The sequence below is a fragment of the Misgurnus anguillicaudatus genome, chromosome 7, assembly GCF_027580225.2.
Source record: "Misgurnus anguillicaudatus chromosome 7, ASM2758022v2, whole genome shotgun sequence".
Classification (NCBI taxonomy): domain Eukaryota; kingdom Metazoa; phylum Chordata; class Actinopteri; order Cypriniformes; family Cobitidae; genus Misgurnus; species Misgurnus anguillicaudatus.
The window spans coordinates 31,715,097-31,737,284 of record NC_073343.2 but is presented as its reverse complement, the minus strand read 5'-3'; the positions used below and the strand labels follow the sequence as shown (position 1 = coordinate 31,737,284).

Sequence of the window (22,188 nt, the reverse complement as noted above, 5' to 3'; positions counted from 1 at the left end):
CTCGCTCTCTCTGCTACAGTATGTGCACTCAACTGAAGATGTTTTCTTCCAAAGTTACAAACAACTCAATTTGTGAACTTCTGGCACATAGCCCTTTAGTCTGTTTGACAAAATGCTTGTGTCTTCATGGGCTGGATTCTGGCTGGCTTGTTGCAGTAATATCACAAACTAGAGATCAAGGGAAGAAAAGAGAGGCTTAAAATCTACACAGACCAGCTCAGGGTATCACAGTACAAAGCATCCAACACAGCACTCGGGAGCGACAAAAGACGTTAAAAAGGGACTACTGAAACACTGATTTCTGCTTTGTGTCTGCAAACAGGAAGATAGAGTGTTGGCGTATTATTATTGTAGGGGTTTTGATACCATTCTCTTTTTCATCTGAAAGTTAACAATGGATATTATGTAGAGGAAAACCTTTACACACATCCATCAACACATAAACGATAAAAGGGATGGTTCCCCCAAAATGAAAAATCTATCATTATTAACTCAGCCTTATGTTGTTACAAACCTGTATAATTTTTGAGGATTTTTTATAGCCAAACCAATCGGAAGCACCATTGACTTCCATAGAATACCAAACCGATCAGAAGCAGCATTGACTTCCATAGAATACCAAACCGATCAGAAGCAGCATTGACTTCCATAGAATACCAAACCGATCGGAAGCACCATTGACTTCCATAGAATACCAAACCGATCGGAAGCACCATTGACTTCCATAGAATACCAAACCGATCGGAAGCACCATTGAGTTCCATAGAATACCAAACCGATCAGAAGCACCATTGGCTTCCATAGAAAACCAAACTGATCAGAAGCACCATTGATGTCCCTAGAATACCAAACCGATCGGAAGCACCATAGACTTCCATAGAATACCGAACCGATCAGAAGCACCATTGACTTTCATAGAATACCGAACCGATCGGAAGCACCATTGACTTCCATAGAATACCAAACCGATTAGAAGCACCATTGGCTTCCATAGAAAACCAAACTGATCAGAAGCACCATTGATGTCCCTAGAATACCAAACCGATCACAAACCGATTAGAAGCACCATAGACTTCCATAGAATACCGAACCGATCGGAAGCACCATTGACTTCCATAGAATACCGAACCGATCGGAAGCACCATTGACTTCCATAGAATACCAAACCGATTAGAAGCACCATTGACTTTCATAGAATACCGAACCGATCGGAAGCACCATTGACTTCCATAGAAAACCAAACTGATCGGAAGCACCATTGATGTCCCTAGAATACCAAACCGATCACAAACCGATTAGAAGCACCATTGACTTCCATAAAATACCAAACTGATCGGAAGCACCATTGACTACCATAGAAAAACGAACCGATCGGAAGCACCATTGACTTCCATAGAATACCGAACCAATCGGAAGCACCATTGACTTCCATAGAATACCGAACCGATCAGAAGCACCGTAGACTTCCATAAAATACCAAACCGATCAGAAGCACCATTGACTTCCATAGAATACCAAACCGTTTAGAAGCACTATTGACTTCCATAAAATACCAAACCGATCAGAAGCACCATTGACTTCCATAGAATACCAAACCGATCGGAAGCACCATTGACTTCCATAAAATACCGAACCGATCGGAAGCACCATTGACTTCCATAAAATACCAAACTGATCGGAAGTACCATTGACTTCCATAGAGAACCAAACCGATCGGAAGCACCATTGACTTCCATAAAATACCAAACCGATTGGAAGCACCATTGACTTTCATAGAATACCAAACCGATCAGAAGCACCGTAGACTTCCATAAAATACCAAACCGATCAGAAGCACCATTGACTTTCATAGAAAACCAAACCGTTTAGAAGCACTATTGACTTCCATAGAACACCAAACCGATCGGAAGCACCATTGACTTCCATAGAATACCAAACCAATCAGAAGCACCATTGACTTCCATAGAATACCAAACCGATCAGAAGCACCATTGACTTCCATAGAATACCAAACCGATCAGAAGCACCATAGACTTCCATAGAATACCAAAACCAATCAGAAGCACCATTAACTTCCATAGATTACCAAATCAATCAGAAGCACCATTGACTTTCATAGAATACTATGGAAGTGAATGGTGCTTCTGATCAGTTTGGTTACAAGCATTCCTCAAAATATCTTTTTTTGTTCAACATGAAAGTGAGTAAATTTATTACAGAATTTAAAAAAAAATTTGGGTGAACTATCCCTTTAAGAAAATGTACTATATGTTATGAGATTCCTTTGTATATTGCAACACACATTCAACACATTGCAAAATAAAGGGCAATCATGTATCAGTGTATTGGTAATGTTCATGTGCAAGGTAGCTCTGTAGCTCAGATAATACAGCATTGTGTTTTCAGCACAAAGATTACAGGATCTACTCCCAGGGAAAACACATATGGTAAAAATTGTATACCTGTAAGTATACGTTTGAATGTGAAAGTTTCAATATAAATGTTTATATATTTACTTTTACTTGAACAAATATAGAAATATTATTTTACGCTACTTTACTGAAATGTTAGACACGCAGACTGCAGTGTACATCACTCACACTTTTGTGCTGCAGGATAGATCTTCACTGACACAACATCTCTATTGGACAAGCCACATTTCTCTCTTATCTCTGTCAACACTCACCCACATGATTAACTATTTAACAGCACAGACAGAAGCTATAAGGGAAAAAACTTTTAAAGAAACTTATGAAAAACGAGGAAGAAAAACCCATCAGACTCACCTGGGGATACAAGGTGAGATGATGGAGAATATATTTCTCACATTTTGTAAGTTTATATGGCAGAACTGCATGGAGAAATATATTTCTGATTAAACTTTCACACGTTCTTGTACAGAATAATAATCATCATGGAGTTGAAGAGATCGTGTGCCACATTCTTATGGGTTACAGACATTAAAAAGTTTTTTCACAAATTTGCAGTCATTTTGGAATTTTTAGCAAAGTTTGGTGAAGTGTGACAGTTGAATACAAATACAGTCAAATACAATTTTGTGTTTTTGTTGTTTTCAGTTTATTTTTGTGTTTGTTTTTAAGTAAAGTCTTCAGTTTGTAATTTTCGCAATGATGTACGAAAAAAAAATTATTTAAAGTTTTAGCTTGATATGTTTCATAATAATGTACGAAAAAATATTTTTTGTGTTTAAGTAAAGTCTTCAGTTTTTTTATTTTTGTAATAATGTACAAAAAAAAATATTTGTAAAGTTTTTAGCTTGCTATTTTTCATAATAATATACGAAAAATATATTTTTTATATTTACAGTAAGTAAAGTCTTCAGTTTGTAATTTTTGTAATAATGTACGAAAAAGTTTTTTGTATTTGTTAAGTTTTTAGCTTGCTATTTTCATAATAATGTACGAAAAAAATATTTTTTGTGTTTAAGTAAAGTCTTCAGTTTTTTATTTTTGTAATAATGTAAAAAAAATATTTGTAAAGTTTTTAGCTTGCTATTTTTCATAATAATGTACGAAAAATTTTTTTTGTATTTACAGTAAGTAAAGTCTTCAGTTTGTAATTTTTGTAATAATGTACGAAAAAAAATTGTATTTGTTAAGTTTTTAGCTTGCTATTTTCATAATAATGTACGAAAAAATCTTTTTTGTATTTAAGTAAAGTCTTCAGTTTGTAATTTTTGTAACAATGTACGAAAAAATCATTTTTTTGTATTTGTAAAGTTGTAGCATGCTATTTTTCATAATAATGTGGGAAAAAAATATTTTTTGTTTTAAGTAAAGTCTTCAGTTTTTAATTTTCGTAATAATGTATGAAAAAAATTATTTGTTAAGTTTTTAGCTTGCAATTTTTCATAATATTGTACAAAAAAAATTGTTTTTAAGTGAAGTCTTTAGTTTTTAATTTTCGTAATAATGTATGAATAAAATTATTTGTTAAGTTTTTAGCTTGATATTTTTCATAATAATGTACAAAAATATATTTTTAGGTAAAGTCTTAAGTTTTTAATTTTCATAATAATGTATACAAAACAAAAAAACATTTTTTTTATTTGTTAAGTTTTTGGCTTGCAATTTTTCATAATATTGTACGAAAAAATATTTTTTGTTTTTAAGTGAAGTCTTTAGTTTTAAATTTTTGTAATAATGTATGAAAAAAATTATTTGTTAAGTTTTTAGCTTGCTATTTTTCATAATAATGTATGAAAAAATATTTTTTGTTTTTAAGTAAAGTCTTCAGTTTGCTAATTTTCGTAATAATGTACAATTTTTTATTTGTTATGTTTTAAAAAATAAAATAAATTGAATTTTCAGTATTTTTCGTAATAGTGTAAGAATTTTTTTTTTTCAGTTTTTGTTCATTTTCAGTTTGCAATTATAATGTACAAACATTTTTTTGTTAAGTTCTTAGTTTGCTTTTTGTTCATAATAGTGTATGGAAAATATTTTTTGTTTTTGTTAAGTTTTTAGTTTGCTATATCCTCATATAGCAATGTCTCTTTTTTCTTTATGTTCATGGTTAGATAATATTACATATTTTGGCAGTAAATATAAGGAGAGGTTGTTGTTATTGTTACAGGAATTGTGTGTTATAGTGAAGAGTAATGATATGTGTCACAGGGGCAGATGCTGAAGCGTCAGTCATTTTGTCATACGCCGAGGACTGTTGGGTCAACGAGGGCCGTGTGTCTAGGTTTCTGAATGTCTAAGACATTAGATCTGTGTCACAGCAGAGGAAAGATCTGGGGATGAATGAGACTGGAGTTAAAGATGGATTATTGAAGTCTTTTATCATGAAGTGTGGCCAGATGTTTTACAGACACTGTCATTGCTTATAGAGGGGCAATATAAGCAGTTTCTACTTTTCTGTCAGTTGCACACTGGCTGAACAACTGACTTAAAATGATCAGACAAAATATAATACTTTACTAACCTGCAGCTACAACATATATTATACTTGCATAATCACATTAGTCTTCTTTCTGATATTTGTTTGCTTATGATTGATCTTTTATCTAGCTGTTTATTTATCTGTATTTGCACTGTAGAGTTGACAGTCTCACGGGAATCTGTTAATTAATTTGGATGAATTTGTATACAAAAACCTATAATTGTCATTAATCAAACAATAATGGAACCCCGCCGTCACAGGGGCGAATGCAAATCGTACAAAAACATACAAATGTGGTCGTATGAATTAAAATCAATTGCCAGTTTGAGTTGGTGTTACATTATTGGTTGTCTTGAACAAAAGATGAGTGTGTGCTATGACAAAGTCTTTCATTTAGACAGAACTAAAGCCTAAATCAAATTGTACCTAAACTATTATTTGCCGCCATGCAATCAATGTTGTTTTCTTCAGGAAATGCAAATACAATTCATATTAAGTTTTTTTTACAGTGTTATTGCTTTTTACAAAGGTTCAAAGTTTTTTGGAGAGTTTGGTTTTTATTTTTGTTTTGTTTTCTAAGCAAGCGTTTTCTAATCAACAGCCTGTATCGACTTATGTGTTACTTACAGTATGTGTGCCTGTTTATTTTTCACTTTAGCTTTGATCTTTTTTTGATAGTGTGGGGGGGAAACGATGTGAATTTGCTGAATTGTCACCAGGCTGACAAATGTTGCCGAGACGACCCCCTCACACGATTACATGACCAGTTTCACCTGGACGTGCCAGCACAAACACCCAAGGCCCGATATTAATCTTGAATGTGCTAGCAATTTCTACTCAATGGAGATGGATCTATCATAAACTGATACGTGTTGAAGGGCAATATAAAAGTGAATAACTCAGGTCGTGTTGGTTCATCTCTGGCTGTGAAAAGCTGTCCCTGTATTTTTATTGCAATCATTTCTATCATCTCAAACTTGATCATAGCTCACAACATCTCTCTCCGTCTCTCAGCTGGCAACGTGGGACTCGGATCGGGGGCTGAATGGGAGTCTGAGGGAGAACCGGGCTGAGCAAGGCATGCAAGGAATAACTCTGAAAGTGGTGACCTTATTGGTGCGTATTTCCATAAATCAGCTTTAACTCCTTGTTGGCTCAAAACAGTGGTCATGTCTCAATCACACAGAGAGGTAGCTTTAAAGGAACAGTATGTAGGATTGTGGCCAAAACTGGTATTGCAATCACAAAACTTGTGGCTAAAACTGGTACTGCAATCACCCAACTGGTGGTCAATACACAAAATGACAACATAAACATCAGTTGAGGGCTGCAACTCCACTTTTTAAATGACAATATCCTGGCCAGACCACTGTTGTCAGTGATATAAGTACTTGAAATGAAAATGATTTCTTAATGTCTAGTGGGCCATTTTATGATTAATTGATATACATTTCTTACATACTGTTCCTTTAAATCACAGCTGAATCAGCACAACATTGCTGGGACCACATTTCTGTCCACTATTTATTGACAAGACACCTAAAATCTTCAAAGGCAGCGTGTTTGAAATATAAACAGAGAGCGCCTTTGTAATAACTTATTACATATTTGGAAATCTACAATACTAATTTATCACTAGAAATGCAATTAAAAGGTGTAAAAAGTCAAAATATACATTTATTTACACTACATTTGTGCTCCACCCACTTCCTTGGCCTCCATTTTAATTTTTTGAACTCGACCAGGCTCAACCAATAACATTCCCCCAAGTATGTATGGTTGCAGCCCGGAGACTGCAGGTGGGAGGAGCTTATGCCGCAAGCGGGAGGAGCTTATGCCGCAAGTAGGAGGGATTTCAGAAATGTGCAAGTAGGAGGAGTTTACGCTTCATATGGGATGGCGGTGAATCCTCTGGAAGTTTGTACAGCCCACTTGCGGCTAAAGCTCCACCCACTTGCTGCTAACCCACCCATTTGCAGCTGGCTCCGACCTCCGTTTATACCCATTTCCATTCCCCATGCACACACATGCATAGAATTGTGGGACAAGATCTCAGGAGTCAGGAAGTAAACCTAAATTGGATTCGAACATGCCTTGATGCCTTCCTGGCTTGGAAAGCTGCCGCAGAAGGCGGCAACTTAGAGTTTTCGGACGCAGCCTATATTCTGTTTCACTCAGAAATAATTCACTTCCTGTGTTTTTTGCCATGGTCATCAGATGTCAATGCTTAATGCTGAGTTTACACCAACCGCGTTTCAGACGTCAAAATCGCGTCTACCGCGCGTGGTTTGCCGCTTGAACAATTTGGATGCATTCGCGCGTGTAGAGCGGAGTAGATGCACGTAAAAAGCAAGCATTTGACGCGCGTCAGAGGCAAACTCCGCTTCTTGTGGAAGGGGCAAGTGCTATGCGTTGTCTGTTTGCAAGATGACTGATGTTGATTGTGCATTTATCGAGAGAGTTACCAGTTTATATTTGGTAATTAACTATAGGGGGAAAATAAATGACGCGGGTTGATAAACGTCACGTGACTCAAAAGTGTGTATTACAACTTACCAGGTTGCCCGATGTCCTCACTGACACTCTTCCAAGCGAGGTTCTTTTTATTCCTGTCTCCTCTATAGAAATAAGAACTTGTGTCATATAGCTCGGGGTGACTGCTTACGGACAATATCAAGCGTTGGTTGAATGAGTGACTCCGGGCGAGGCTGCCACCACAGCAGCAAGAAGGCTCCTGATTGGTTAACGCGGCGCGAAATTCCCCCAAAGTTCAAATTTTTCGACTCGGGCGTCATCCGCAAATTCGCGTGAACCGCAAAATGCACAAAAAGCACCATTCGCGCGTACCGCGCACAACGCTCAATTTGCACCTTTCGCGCGAGCTTCACGCACGAAAGAGGCGGAAACGCGTCTTCCGCTCCGAACGCCTCTTCCGTGCCGCGGGACCTCCTGACACGCGTCAACGCGTCTTCACGTTGACTTAACATTGAAACCACTCGCGCTTCACGCCTCTACCGCGGTTGGTGTAAACGCAGCATTAGTCATGCAGGTTTACTCTTTCATTCATTAGTCTCTCTATTGTTGATCCTCTAATACAATTACCTTCACCAGTTTCTCTGATAATCCATCTGTCTGGATTTGAGGGCGCAACGCCTTTTCAAAAACAGTCTTGGCAACGACGTGCCTTACTGCATTTTGCTCGTGTGAATTTAAAGAGGTAATTTCTGTCTGATGAGGCATGGCACACTTCGCTGCTCGTGGTGTAACAGGTCTGCCGCAACACTTGATTTAGATTAACCTGACACTGAAGAAGACTCCCAGCTGTCACCGGTATAAGAGTCACGTTACCTGATGCCTTGCGTGCGACAGGGGGCAAATCTGAGGGTCAAGTCACAACCTGAACAGACTAATTAATCAAGTCTAGTAATGAATATTAAATCTTTCATTCGCAGAAATACGTTCAGACTTATTAGCAGCACTGCCCATCTTTGCTTCAGCGGTTGGCTATGCTTCCCTTTCACATGAATAAGTGAAAAGATTTGAACTTCTTTGACAGTAACGCCAAATAATGGCTATGTCAGCGTTTAAGCATGTCCATTGTGCTTAAGTTATCTGCGTGAGATGCCGTTGTTTGAATACTTAAAAAATGTGCTCACTTCATATTGAGAAGACAATATGTTCTCTAATTTTCTCTTGATTCTTTAGGAGGAGCCTTTCATAATGGTGGCAGAAAACATCCTTGGCCAGCCAAAACGATACAAGGGCTTTTCTATAGATGTTCTGGATGCCCTGGCAAAGGTTTTGGGATTTAAGTATGAAATATATCAAGTGGCTGATGGGAAATACGGATCTCCTCAGGCCAATGGATCGTGGAACGGAATGATCGGAGAACTGATCGGGAAGGTGAGATTCTTTAACAGGATTAAGTTTCATTTGCAGTATTAAGTTTCATATTGGATTAAAGGTACAGTTTACAAAAAAATCCTCATGTTGTTACAAACCTGTATACATTTATTTGTTTTGATGAACACGGAAGATATTTTGAGGAATGTCTGTTACCAAACCATTCATGGCGCCCCATTCACTTTCATAGTATTATTTTTCCTACTATAGAAGTGAATGTGGCTCATGATCATTTTGGTTATAAAAATTATGCTATGTACACACCAAGCCGTAGCATTGCATTGCTCACACTAGATTACTCACGGGATTTAACTTTGTGTCATGCAAATTTTTAATTTGAGTTGAATATTTTTAACTTGTGCGAAGTTAATAGCGCATGTTTTTGCAGCAATCACCCCACCAATTTGCGTCATTCGCAACGCCCCGTGTATGTAATATATTCACGCAAATCGCTGTATTTGCTTAGTGTTCATCAGAAAAAAAAATTATACAGGTTTTCAACAACATAAGAGTGAGAAAATGACAGATTTTTAAAAAAAGTTTGGTGAACTATCCCTTTAAGGATATCAACTAAGTTTTTTAGTTTTGAGCATTTTAAAATCTTATGAAAGTACATCATCTATTGCTTATTCATAATGTACTATGTTCATGTCTTTTAATGTATAGTACCGTATACACAATTGCAGGTTACGACGTACTTACAGTATCTATACAAAATAAGACCTGAGAGCTCAACTTATAAATCATTATTTGAAGCGCTTTGTAAATCACAGGAACGTAAGGAGATACTTGCTTAATAACTGGGGAAAAAAATAACGCACGGGTCACGGGTTGCTGCTTTAACCCGATTAATTAATGCTTAATTGTTTATGATATCTATTGCATGTTTTGTATCGTGTAAATAATATGTGTATTATGTTCAGCAGCATATTAAAATAGTTTAAGTGGTAAGTCTATAATAATGTAAACATACTGCAGATAATTAAAAAAATAATAATTATGGACTATTTTTTAGCTGAATGTACATAGCACACACACACACACACACACACACACACATTACATGAACCTGTAAATATACAGTATGATACAGTGTGTACAAGTATTCAGTTTCTCTGTCATAGTACTTTTGAATTGAATAAACTGATGTTCTTGTGATTAACATATCACGCTTTTACTTGTTAAATTGTTCACTGTAAAAAGTTAAAAGTTGAATTAATTAAAACAATTATTTCAATTGGTAAAATATAAAAAATTGTGTTTAAAATATAAATTTTCTCACTTTTAAGCAATACTCCAGTCAAACTCCAGTGGCTCCAAAGGGTTAATAAAGATCTTTTGTGGGTAATCGATGCGATATTGTAAGAAAAATATCCATATTTTAACTATAATAACTAGCTTTCAGTAACAATGCCATCTTGTACTCTTGCAACCAACGGTCAACTACGCTAAAACCAAATCACGTAAATCGCGTGAGTCCAAGATGGTGCCATTACCCGAAGCTAGGTGTTAACGTTTATAAAAAAGTGACATTTTTATTTGCTTCAGTCGCATTGAATACCCGCAGAAGATCTTTATCAACCCCTTGGAGCCGTGTGGATTAACTCTGTAATGGATGAATGTACATTTTTGGGGTTTAAAGTCTGTTCCCTCCCTGTTTTCTACCTTTATAAAGCTTGGAAAAGATAACTTGTCAATAGCGCCAAAATAGTTAAGTGAAAATTATAATACCTTATATTTTTCACTTAAAGTGAGAAAAGATGAGTAAAAAAGTTACCAATTAAAGTATTTTTTTCAAGTAGATCCAACTTTCACTTTTTATGTTGTATAATCACAATGTGCCATTTAAACATTTGTAGAGGGCAGATGTGGCTATTTCGGCCATCACCATCACTCCTGAGCGAGAGAACGTTGTTGACTTCAGTAAACGATATCTGGATTATTCGGTGGGAATTGTAATGAGCAAAGCAGAAGAGAGACTGAACATCTTCTCCTTGCTGGCACCGTTTGACCTGGCCGTGTGGGCCTGTATCGCCGCTTCCATTCCTGTGGTGGGCGTCATGATCTTTTTGCTCCGCCGCATCCAGTCTGCCCGCTCCCAGAATCCTCCTGGGTCTCTCCAGCCTGCTTCTGCCACCACATCTTTCCAAAGTGCCATCTGGATCGTCTATGGAGCCTTTGTACAGCAAGGTAAGCTGGGTCATGTCCAGGCAATATCAAAGTGAGGGATGACATGTTTGTATGTGTGGCAGTCAAGAGCTGACGTTGTTGTTGTCTATAGCGTTACAGCTTGCGCAGCAATTTAATCGTTTTATTTTAAGAAGATCTCTTTCAGCAGAATTTATCATTCGTACTTTAAGTATTTTCAAAGCACAACTCGAGGCACATTAAGAGATTCCCTGGAGAGTCTACATTGTGTCTGTTTGCAAAATGAATTATACAAAAGCATTTCTGCAACCCACATTGAAATGGCAGAGAAAGTCATGAAGATGAATCTGCAGTAAAGACAGTATATATGAGGAGGCATCTATCTGATTTTTTTTTTGGGGGGGGGGTGTATAATTATGTAAATGTACGTTTTAATCGTATTTGATGTTACAATGCGTTTACACGACAACGATTTTGCGCATTTGAAAAATTTTACGTGCACAACGTTGTCAAAAAGATCCGTGCGGATCCATGAAGACGATTACATACGAAGTATTTTGCGTGCCAGGCCAGTAGATGGCGATGTGACTTCGTAAAGAAACAGTACACGCCTACGCACAAACACATTCTTCTACAGAGCGATAAAAACAAACAATCAAGACTGTGAAAGCATCGAGAAATTTTATGTAAACAGACTATAATGTTGGTTTATTACTGTGGCCCTGGATTATTGCGCCACACTGCAAAAAAAATGATTTTCAAGAAAAAATATATATATTTTTGTCTTGTTTTCAGTAAAAATATCAAAAAATTCTTAAATTAAGATCTGTTTTCTTGATGAGCAAAACGACTCTAAGTCTAGTTTCTAGACCAAACATATCAAATTTAAGTGATTTTGTACATAAAACAAGCAAAAAAATCTTGAACATTTTTCTTAAACACTAAATTCAAGAAAAATTAGCTTACACAATTGGCAGATTTTTTAGCTTGTTTTACGCACAAAATCACTTAAATGTGATATTTTTGGTCTAGACTTTTGGTCTAAACTAGACTTATTTTTTGGGGTTGTTTTGCTCATCAAGAAAACAGATCTTAATTTAAGAATTTTTTGATATTTTTACTGAAAACAAGACAGAAATACTAAAACTTATTTCAATAAATTTTTTCTTAATCCATTGGCAGATTTTTTGCTTCTTTAGGCACTAATTTACTTAAAGTTTATATTTTTTGCCTAGAAACTAGACTTATTTTCTAAGGTAATTTTTTTCATCAAGAAATTTAAGAATTTAAGAATTTTTAGATATTTTTACTAAAAATAAGACAAAAATACTAAGTAAGAAAGTCCTTTTTTGCAGTGCAAAATTTTGGTTATTTAAAAATGTCTTCGTTTTTTGTCTTGTTTTCAGTAAAAATATCTAAAAAAATTCTTAAATTAAGACGCTTTTTCTTGATGAGCAAAACGACCCAAGAAAATAAGTCTTTTAATAAGAAGTTTTTACACCAAAAATTTCAAATTTAAGTGATTTTGTGCATAAAACAAGCACAAAAATCTGCCAATGGGGTAAGCAATTTTTTCTTGAATGTTGGGCTCTATTAAAGTCCATTAAAATGAGAAAAATCCTGGAATGTTTTCCTCAAAAAACATAATTTCTTCTCGACTGAACAAAGTAAGACATCAACATTTTGGATGACATGGTGGTGAGTAAATTATCTGGATTTTTCTTTTAAGAAAATGGACTATTCCTTTAAATTTGATATTTTTGGTCTAAAAACTAGACTTATTTTCTTGGGTCATTTTGCTCATCAAGAAAAAGCATCTTAATTTAAGAATTTTTATATATTTTTACTGAAAACAAGACAAAAATACTAAGAATTTTTTGCTTGAAAATCATTTTTTGCAGTGCATTGTAAAGAAATTAATACAGGTTTGTAACAACTTGAGTAAATGACACTTTTTTGATAAACTATGCCTTTGCGTGTCTCAAACAGTATGAAATGTGAAGACCTATGGGTTCCCAAGACTTAAGCTAAAAAACATAGCAGTAACGTTCTATTTAATAAAACTTAGTTATATGTTAACTAACACAGAATGATAGTCACAATTAGAAGTTCAACCAAGCTTTGATTCCTAAACCATTCATGGATCATTGTTTCAAATAATTTGAAGATAATTTAAATCGTGACTGAAAGTGGAGTTGTTTGCCTCCATTTCATTTTAGAGACATCGCCTCTTTCTACTATAAAAATCTAAAAAGCTGCCCTGCCAGAGGTACCTACGAATCAGGGCAGGATAGATTTTGGTCGAGATCCAAAGTGGCCTAAATAGCTGCACTCGTCAGACTTTCTACCGATCCCATCAACACCAGCCCGACCCGATTAGTGTCTCTGCACGCTTTCAGACATCTTTCGTCTCGAAGGCTTTAAGACTGTTCACTTTGTTTTCATCTCCCTCAAGGGCGTTATGTGTGCATAACAAGTCACACGACAAGATGCGAGCAATCGACAACAGCTGTTAAATTTACTAGGGGTTTTCCACAGCTGTCTGACATTTTGTAATTGTAAGCCCATAATTTGTTGATGGTACTTAGGAAATGATCATGAAAAATATATTTGCATTTGGGTCACCTTTCAATAAACACCTCTCCAAAAATGTAACGACATGTCAATTCTACGTGGACTGCAAGCGCTGTGACTGGTCTGCTAGAACGCATTTCCGCTTGCTACAGTAAAAACAAAAATGGAGCAAGTCAAGCAGTAAAATTTTTGTGGACATGCGCCCACTAGCGATCTACATATGAAGAGTTTCGTTGCAAAAGGAGATAAATCCATTTTTTAACCTTTTTGTCAAAACATGTTTAATATTATGTTATCATGTTATTATTTTGTTTTATGGTGCTACTTAGCTGTATTTTATAAGTTATGAAGGTTTAAATCAAAACAAACTAACTGCAGTTGAATTGATATTAATTGGAATGCACAACCAAAAAACGAGATTTCTGAACAATTAAAAAAACGGTGGTTTTCTCGTTTTGCTACGAAACTCTTCATATATAAATAAAAATTAATGTGGACATCAACGCAGTAATATAAATGAAAATATAAATACCGCATAGGTTTGACGGCGAAGTATAAATCAGCCTTAAAAGTGCAGTGTGTAATTTTTAAAAGGATCTCTTGACAGAAATGCAAAATAATATACAAAACTATATTATCAAGGGGGTATAAATAGCTTTTTATAATGACCCGTTTTGTTTTTATTACCTTTGAATGAGAAATTTTTATCTACATACACCGAGGGTCCCCTTACGTGGAAGTCGCCTTTTTGTGCCGCCATGTTTCTACAGAAGCCCTTAATGGACAAACTTTTTGTGCCAAGTTGTCTCCGTCAATGACATGTTTTTCCGGTGGCGGCTACCGTAGCTTCTCTATACGTTTCAAAAGCGAGGGGTGAGCAGTGGACTGAGCTGTTGGTTGCAATTCGCAACCTCAACACTAGATGCAGCTAAAATGTACACACTGCACCTTTAAGTTCTGTCAAATGAATAAGTCTACGGGCCCTATCATACACCCGACGCAAAGCAGCACAATGTGCGATGCAAGTGTCTTTTGCTAGTTTTAACCCGGTGCAATTACCATTTTCAAGGTTAGCGTTACGTTGTTCAAATAGCAAATGCATTTGCACCCGTGGGCGTTCTTGTCTGAAAATGAGGAGTGTTTTGAGGTAACTAAAATAGACTACGCCATTGACCAGCTAAAATCTGGTCTAAAGTCAATGGCGCAATATTGTTTTTGTTATTTAAGCAGCGTGTTAGTAATATGCGCCTATAAACGGGACGACAATGCACATTTGCTTATCACACACATGGATGTGCAGCAGCCCAAAAACTTTTTTAAATATGAAAAATTAAAGGATTAAAGTGTAAAAGATTATTATTGAGTTTCTTGGGCATAAATGAGGACCGATTATGAGACGTAAAAAGCGGCTTCATCTGTAGCCTGGTATGTAATTATATGTTTTGCTTTAAAAAAATACAAATATTGCATCTATTTTTAAATGTTTTTTTATTCTACCCCACAGATTTTTTTTTTTTTGCATATTTGTGAATATTTTTTTGAGAATACACAGATCATGTAGGCTATCCATTTATAGCAATTAAAAGCTATTTTTACTTCCATGAAAGAAATGACTTTTACCAATTTCAATACAAATGAAAACAACACATTTTTTAACATTAATCTTAAACTGTTGGTCTTCTTCCTCCGTTTAGTTTTTCAGTTTACAAATTCCAAATTTTATATTACAAATTGAAATCGAAATAGGGAATCTGCATGGCGCGAGCATAAGTCATTACTAGAATAGGAACAACCCTTTAGACTGTGTGCTAGGCGCACAAACCATTTTTCCTGTCGTTAAATTGGAAAAAAGTGGATTTGGACACACCTGTTTATACAATGTGCTTAGATCATTAAAATAGGGCCCTACAAGTTTTCTTTCTCGCCATTAGTTGCAGGTTTAAATGCCGCATGTATTTTTGATTCATGCTGTTGTCATACATTTCAATGAGTTACACATCACTATGTTTAGTGATTTTAAATACTTAACTATTGACTTTATTAACCCTACAGCATGTAGGATCAATTTTCCATTGTGCCGCATTTCGACAATTCACGACCCCGTTCGAACCCTGATGCTTTATCAAACCTATAATTGGCATGAATGACCCATTTAACCTTTTACATCACATTCTGCCAATAGATTTCCATCTTTTAGGTCCTTATCTCAGATAAGTTGTCCCTTAAGAAACGTTACAGTCCCTAATGAGCCATGATCACGCTATCTCCCCGTCTTTTCATTTCATTCTCACCGTATCTGTGTCAGAGATGACATTTCAGTGATGAAGGCCGTGTGTGCTGGAGAGGAATATTCTGTTGACATTTCAGCCCAGGCTTATAAGGTTTTGAGCTTTCCTGAAATATCTGGTGATGAGAGAATAAATGTTATTGTATGCAGTACTGTATTACTGACAAAATAACACCAGCAAGAAAAATCACAGTAGGGTTTAATGATATAGACTCGTGCCAGTCGGTACCCCTGCTTAAAGATGCTGTAACTGCACCGGTCTGGGAACAGAAAGCATCTTTCTCCTTTGATGGCCATTCTGGCAGTTTTTTATTATATTACTGATGGCTGATAGCTCTCTAGTATTATAGACCTCCCCAGAACGCCATGGGTGAGAGAATTTAAAAATAAGTTATTGTGCTGGGAAAAAATTCGATTGGACCACAAAAAAAGAGTGATGTTAATATAGCTTCTTGTCTTGTCTTTGTAGGTGGCGAGTCATTCATGAGTTCAGTGGCTCTCAGGATTGCAATGGGAAGCTGGTGGCTGTTTACCCTCATCGTCTGTTCATCCTACACAGCCAACCTGGCAGCCTACCTCACAGTTTCTCGCATGGACAATGCTATTCGGTAAGCATTGTCCCTAACCCAAACCCTTATAGAGAAGTTAACTAATCCAACTATTCATGCTTATCTGCATGCATATTGGTGTGGAGTGGTTATAGACGTTTTAGGCACACGTGCTTAACTGTTTGCTTTAAATGCTTATATCTTCTGTATGCGAATGTTGATTCATACCAAAATGCTTTTTTGCATAGTTGTGTTTGTCACATGAAAACGTCTCGGGTTACGCATGTAACTGTTGTTCCTTGAGAAGGGAACGAGACGCTGCGTCTCCCTTGACATACTTCCTGCGTCCCTGTAACGGCGTCTTTGGCAATATTTCAGATAGCGATATACTTCCTGGCTCCCGCGTCATCCTGTCTTTGTCCTTAAGCCTCACCATTGGTTGAATTTGATATACACATTCAGACGCACTTACCCCTGGAGGCGTCCCCAAAGTGTCACCGCAGTGACGCAGGGCGAGTTCCCTCGAAAGTGAACTGTAACAATGTATCTTAAAAGGTAACACAATGTAACCTTGCTCTCACTTGAAATGTGTCCCCACATTGAGTCCTTGAATTTGAGGGTAGTGAATCTGGAAAGTCCTTGAAAGGTTCTTGAATTTGAGGTTAACTAAGGTGTGGGAACCCTGTAGAGGTCTTGAGGGTCCACTTAGATGCCAAAACCCAAAGTCCAACCCAAGACCCAAGCTGATTTTATGTGTGCCTTGGACACGGGTCGGGTATAATAATAGTGGCATCAGGTCTCGGGTAATTGCCGAACGGACCCGAGACGACTCGTAGTATCTAGCGTGTGTGCATCGAGTCATTTTGTAACCCCCCATGTTTGCCAAGACCTCTTGCAACATCGTGCGGCTGGCAGTAGGTTAATTATTGTTGAGCCAGACCTGTCAATCAATTTTGAATGCTCATTTTAGCGATTACCTTGGTGTCGTTGTCAAATATCAAATGAAAATAAATAGAGCAGCAGCCCAAATTGGATGTCTGAATGGTACGTGCCGGGATGTAGACTGCACACAAGTTGTTTACATTTTATTCAGGTCAGACTCGGGTCTAATTTCCTTGAGTTTATGTAAGTAGGGTTTGGGTAAAAAGTGATTGGGTCATTTTGGGTCGGGTACATTTCTTTGGACCTCTACTAGGTACACAGTGGAAAACACACCAAAAGTGAGCTGTACCGAGTCGTAAAAAGTGTTTACGATGTACCATAGACATAGGCAGAGTTTTGTGTTTGTGCTTGGGGGCACCTACGGGCAAACAAGGGCACTGCAATACTTTAAAATTTGCAAGAGAGTGCAGCTTCATGGCTTTTAAAGGGACACTCCACTTTTTTGCGTAATATCACTACGCCTGCCGCAGCCACGCTACAGCAGCAAAGTCCTTGATCATTACGCCAGAATGAGAGTATAGTTCCTAGACATATCGCCTAGAAAATCGCAACTTTTAATTTTCCGTCGGTCTTAGTACACGATGTAACTACAGAAGAGTCAAGTTTTAAATAGGAAAAATATCAAAACTCTTTGGTTATTTTTCTAGCGCGATGCTAATGGTCTAATAAGATTTAATGGATTATGCTAAGCTATGCTAGCTTGGTGGTACCGCCAGTCCCGGAGATCAGCTGAATGGATTCCAAAACGGTATAAATTAAATGTTAAATGTAAATAAATAAAACTATTTTAGCCTCATACTCAGTCTACCTATTCAAATATTAAGATTAGACAAATAAAATATAAATTCTTATATTTCTATTTCAATAATAGCTCAGATAAAATAATAATTTGCTCATGTCTGGAGGTATACTGCCCCCCCCCAAACTCCACTTATGGCCATTAAAGCGGTCAGATTTTTAAACCCTCATTTTTAAATCTCTAGGTTTGGATTATCATATCATCAAATAAAATGTAGCTTTAATAACACCTGTTTCAATGCACAATATTTCTTCAAATTAAACCTGATGTGTACTGAAATCCCAGCATGCTGCTTGTGTCTTAGAGATCACGTCGACCCTCCACTTCCCAGCGTGTGAGCTCATGACATTCTCCATAAATTCCACAAAAGGTCGCACCATATTACATTTTTTTTCTCTTTTGCTTTCGGTAGATGCCTTTATTTCGCCTTTTTATGTGTTTTGGGTACTCCCACTTCAGAGAGTTCCCGTGCACTTGTTGTTATAAACAACACAAGCCTCACTTGCTTGCAGGCGATCAATGCAACACCATATAACTGAGGCCATTCTTTCCCTAAATTTCTTTCATTCGGTAAAGAAGAAGAATTATGTGCCACCTGTTCATGGGAGAAATAAATGCTTTAAAACCTCCTTCTTATTTGACAGCGAGAGTGCTCTTATATAAACTAGTAATACCTTACCCGATGTGCAAGTAGTTTCGACGTGCCTCTGTAAATGTTATCTGTCTGCTCATTGAATTCGGCTTCTCAGCCCAGCTTAAAGCCGAGGCAGGTAGCGCTTAATACATTATTTGAAATCTGACTTTGTACTTTTGTCAGACCTGTTAGTTCACCGGTGAAAAGCCTCACACAGTTTTCCCCAGGGCTTGGCTTCGAAAAGCGTTAATGCAAAGTTATGTGCTATCGAATTTGCCATTCCTGTGTGTGTGTGTGTGTGTGTGTGTGTTTGTGTGTGTGTGTGTGTAAAGGCTCTGGAGGATTATTTCTTCGTCGCTCAGTGGCATCATCCACAGCTGCAATGGTTGTGCTAATCACCTTGTTTGTAACCGTTATTAAAATCAGACGGCCCTGCTGCTGCTTGATACGGTTTCGTTAGCAAGCAGGGAATCCACCGGGAGTCTTTCATATCTCTCACCAGCATTATATGTAAAATGGATTTTGGGCTCAACAAGCGTTCTGCTCGTTCCTGATGTACCCAAATGCTTACTGTCCTGTGATTGGCTGCTGATTGGTTACTTTGATGGTTTATTGGCTTTTTATTATCATTGTACAGTCCAGAATGAGACCCTGTCGGACTTTTCGTGTTGCTCCGTCGTTGCCACACAAGAGGTGCATATATAATAAATCAGTACACTTGCAAGCATCTTGAAGTTTGTAAATTCGGTTTGGTCGCTTCCAATGCATGATTTATTATTTTTTTATGCACTTTAAAAAGATTGCCATTTTTTATTTCATTGTCGTAGCTAATTTTACATTACTAACAGGGTTTATGGACTATTGCCGGCCGTGTGCAGTCATGTGAACCCCACCGGAAATTCTTCCGATTAGGCACTGCGGCACTCCTTTAGTTCAATCTCACACAAAAACTCAGTGAATGTATAAAATGTACTTTGCATTCATAGTATATTGTGGAACAATGTATTTATAATAGTTTGTGCACAGGCAAAGCGTTGAAACACCATTTATCATTTTGCTATTGTGAAATTAAATTTTTATATTATATCATTTTAACCGTTTATTGTCTCTCTTAATATTTAATGATTTATATAGTTGTTTCAAGGTTTTTTCTTTTTTTGCTTTAAAGCAGTGGGCACTGCTGTCAACAGATGATTAAAACTGAATGGGTTTTAATACAGGACCATGTTAATGACGTCTCTTTGTGTTTACCATCTGCTGTTTATCTTGCTGATGCTGCATATATATAATACCTGATTCAATTTAATTTACAAAACTTGGGGCGGCACAGTGGAAAGCACTGTTCCTCACAGCGAGTAGGTCCCCGGTTTGAGTCCCAACTAGGTCATGTGGCCCCCTTACGAAAATTAACCATGGTTTTACTACTGTAAAACCAGGGGTGCCCAAACTTTTTCCGACCAAGGGCCAAAAGTCAAACCTGACTGAGGGCTGCGGGCCTAAGTAAATGTATTAAATAAAAAAATATTAATATTAATAAAAAATATTATTTTTTATAAAATATTAAAATATTAAAATATTAAAATATTAAAATAAAAATTAAAGTTGCCCTGATTCTCCTTATTTATAATTTTCTAATATTTAAAAAATAAATAAGCAAACATTACTACTTGCATAACTAATGCAGTTTTCAAGTGTAACTGTTGTAAAAAAAAATAATTTTGCCGATATTTTTTTACATTTCCTTTCATTCACTTTAATTTCTTGCATTCATGTTTTCTAATGTACAAATAATTTTTTTTTTTACATTTTAGAAAATATTTAATCTGCGTCAATGATGTTTATTCTTTTTCCTTATCTCACGTGGGATGACAGGCCAAATTAAAGGTCATTGTAAGCCAACTTTGGCCCGCAGGCCCTTGTTTGGGTACCTCATGGTTACTGTAGTTAAACCATAGTAACCACAAAATAAGCATGGTTTTAACAACCATGGTTTTCAAAAACCGTATGGTTAGTGTAATAAAACCATGGTTTTGCTGATGGTAATCAATACACCAAAAAACATGATTACTACACTTTTACCACAATAAAACCATGGTTAATTTTCGTAAGGGCTTTTTGTGTGTCAGTGTGGGTTTACTCCGGGTACTCCAGTTTCCTCCCACAGGCCAAAAACATGCAAGTTAGGTTAATTGGAGATACCAAATTCCCCACCCTCCCAAATGTGTGCATCAATTCGTGTAAATTTACTTGTGTATGGATTAACTAGTTCCCAGCATGAATATAGCCCTAGATGCTGGAATGGCGTTATGAATAAAACAAAACAAACAAAATCCTTGTCTTGTTAACACTTTTAAACTCTAAATGGCCATATTGTACATGCACAATATCATAAGCTATACTAAAGCTAGTAGTCTTTGAGGTCACCTGCCCCAGGTCAGTGGGTCATTTTTCCAACAACAGCTAGTTGTGGTAACAAAATGAACACGGTGACCCGTTCCCTATCCCAGCTTTATCTCCCAGACCATAAAGTGCATTCTGCTTGCATATAAACCAGTTAAAAACAGGAACTTAAATGAGGAAACGATTACAGGGTGATTTAAAGCCATTATGGAACCATAGTGGTTTATATAACAACTGTGTTAATTATAGCGAATAAGGGGGTTGCTCAGTTTGTGGGTCCGTCTCTGTCCACATCGCCCCTCACTGTGTGTCAAGAGCAGTTTTATCTTTGCATAATCACGGTGCGCCTGTCTGGATTTGGGTCAAATTAGGCCTGAGGCCAAAATGGTCTGTTTTAAATGAGACAGCTGGCATGCCGGTCTGTGTTTAAATCCGGCTAAAATAAGTGGAAACAACTGGTTTACCTGGTTTAACCTTTTGAATCATTTAAAGTCTTTTATAAAATACAACACATGTGACAGGTAGTTCAGATTTGTCCAAGAAACTTTTAATTTTGGTTTTAGTAAAAATGATCCCTATACTGCAAAAAAGATTTTCAAGAAAAAATTCTTAGTATTTTTGTCTTGTTTTCAGTAAAAATATCAAAAAAATTAAATTAAATTAACAAGCAAAAAATCTGCCAATTTTTTGCTTGTTTTATGCACAAAATCACTTAAATTTGATATTTTTTGTCTTAAAACTAGACTTTTCTTGGGTCGTTTTGCTCATCAAGAAAAAGCATCTTAATTTAAGAATTATACTAAGAATTTTTTTTCTTGAAAATAATTTTTTGCAGTGTACCCTTTCAAGAAATCACACATATGTACTTAAAGAGTACCATGTTAATACCTCAATGATATACCAATGGCATACACATCTATATCTAAATGGTACATGTTAGGACATTTTTACTACGGACCCAATGGCTGCTTGGGACAATTTTATTTGATAGTGCAGCGTGAATTTGGATTGTTTAAATGCACCAAAGCATGCACTGCAAAAAATG

At 36.6% G+C, this 22,188-nt stretch overlaps 1 protein-coding gene across 6 annotated transcripts in view; it reads left to right on the top strand.

Annotated features, from left to right (window-relative positions):
• grid1a (glutamate receptor, ionotropic, delta 1a) overlaps positions 1-22,188 on the top strand; it is a 436,389-nt gene that overhangs the window by 393,649 nt on the left and 20,552 nt on the right. For all 6 annotated transcript variants that reach the window (XM_055173307.2, XM_055173309.2, XM_073869734.1 and 3 more), the window contains 4 exons: positions 5,923-6,024; positions 8,614-8,811; positions 10,671-11,001; positions 16,290-16,428. In XM_055173307.2, coding sequence (XP_055029282.2) covers positions 5,923-6,024; positions 8,614-8,811; positions 10,671-11,001; positions 16,290-16,428 — 770 coding nt within the window. The remainder of the gene's footprint in view (positions 1-5,922; positions 6,025-8,613; positions 8,812-10,670; positions 11,002-16,289; positions 16,429-22,188) is intronic.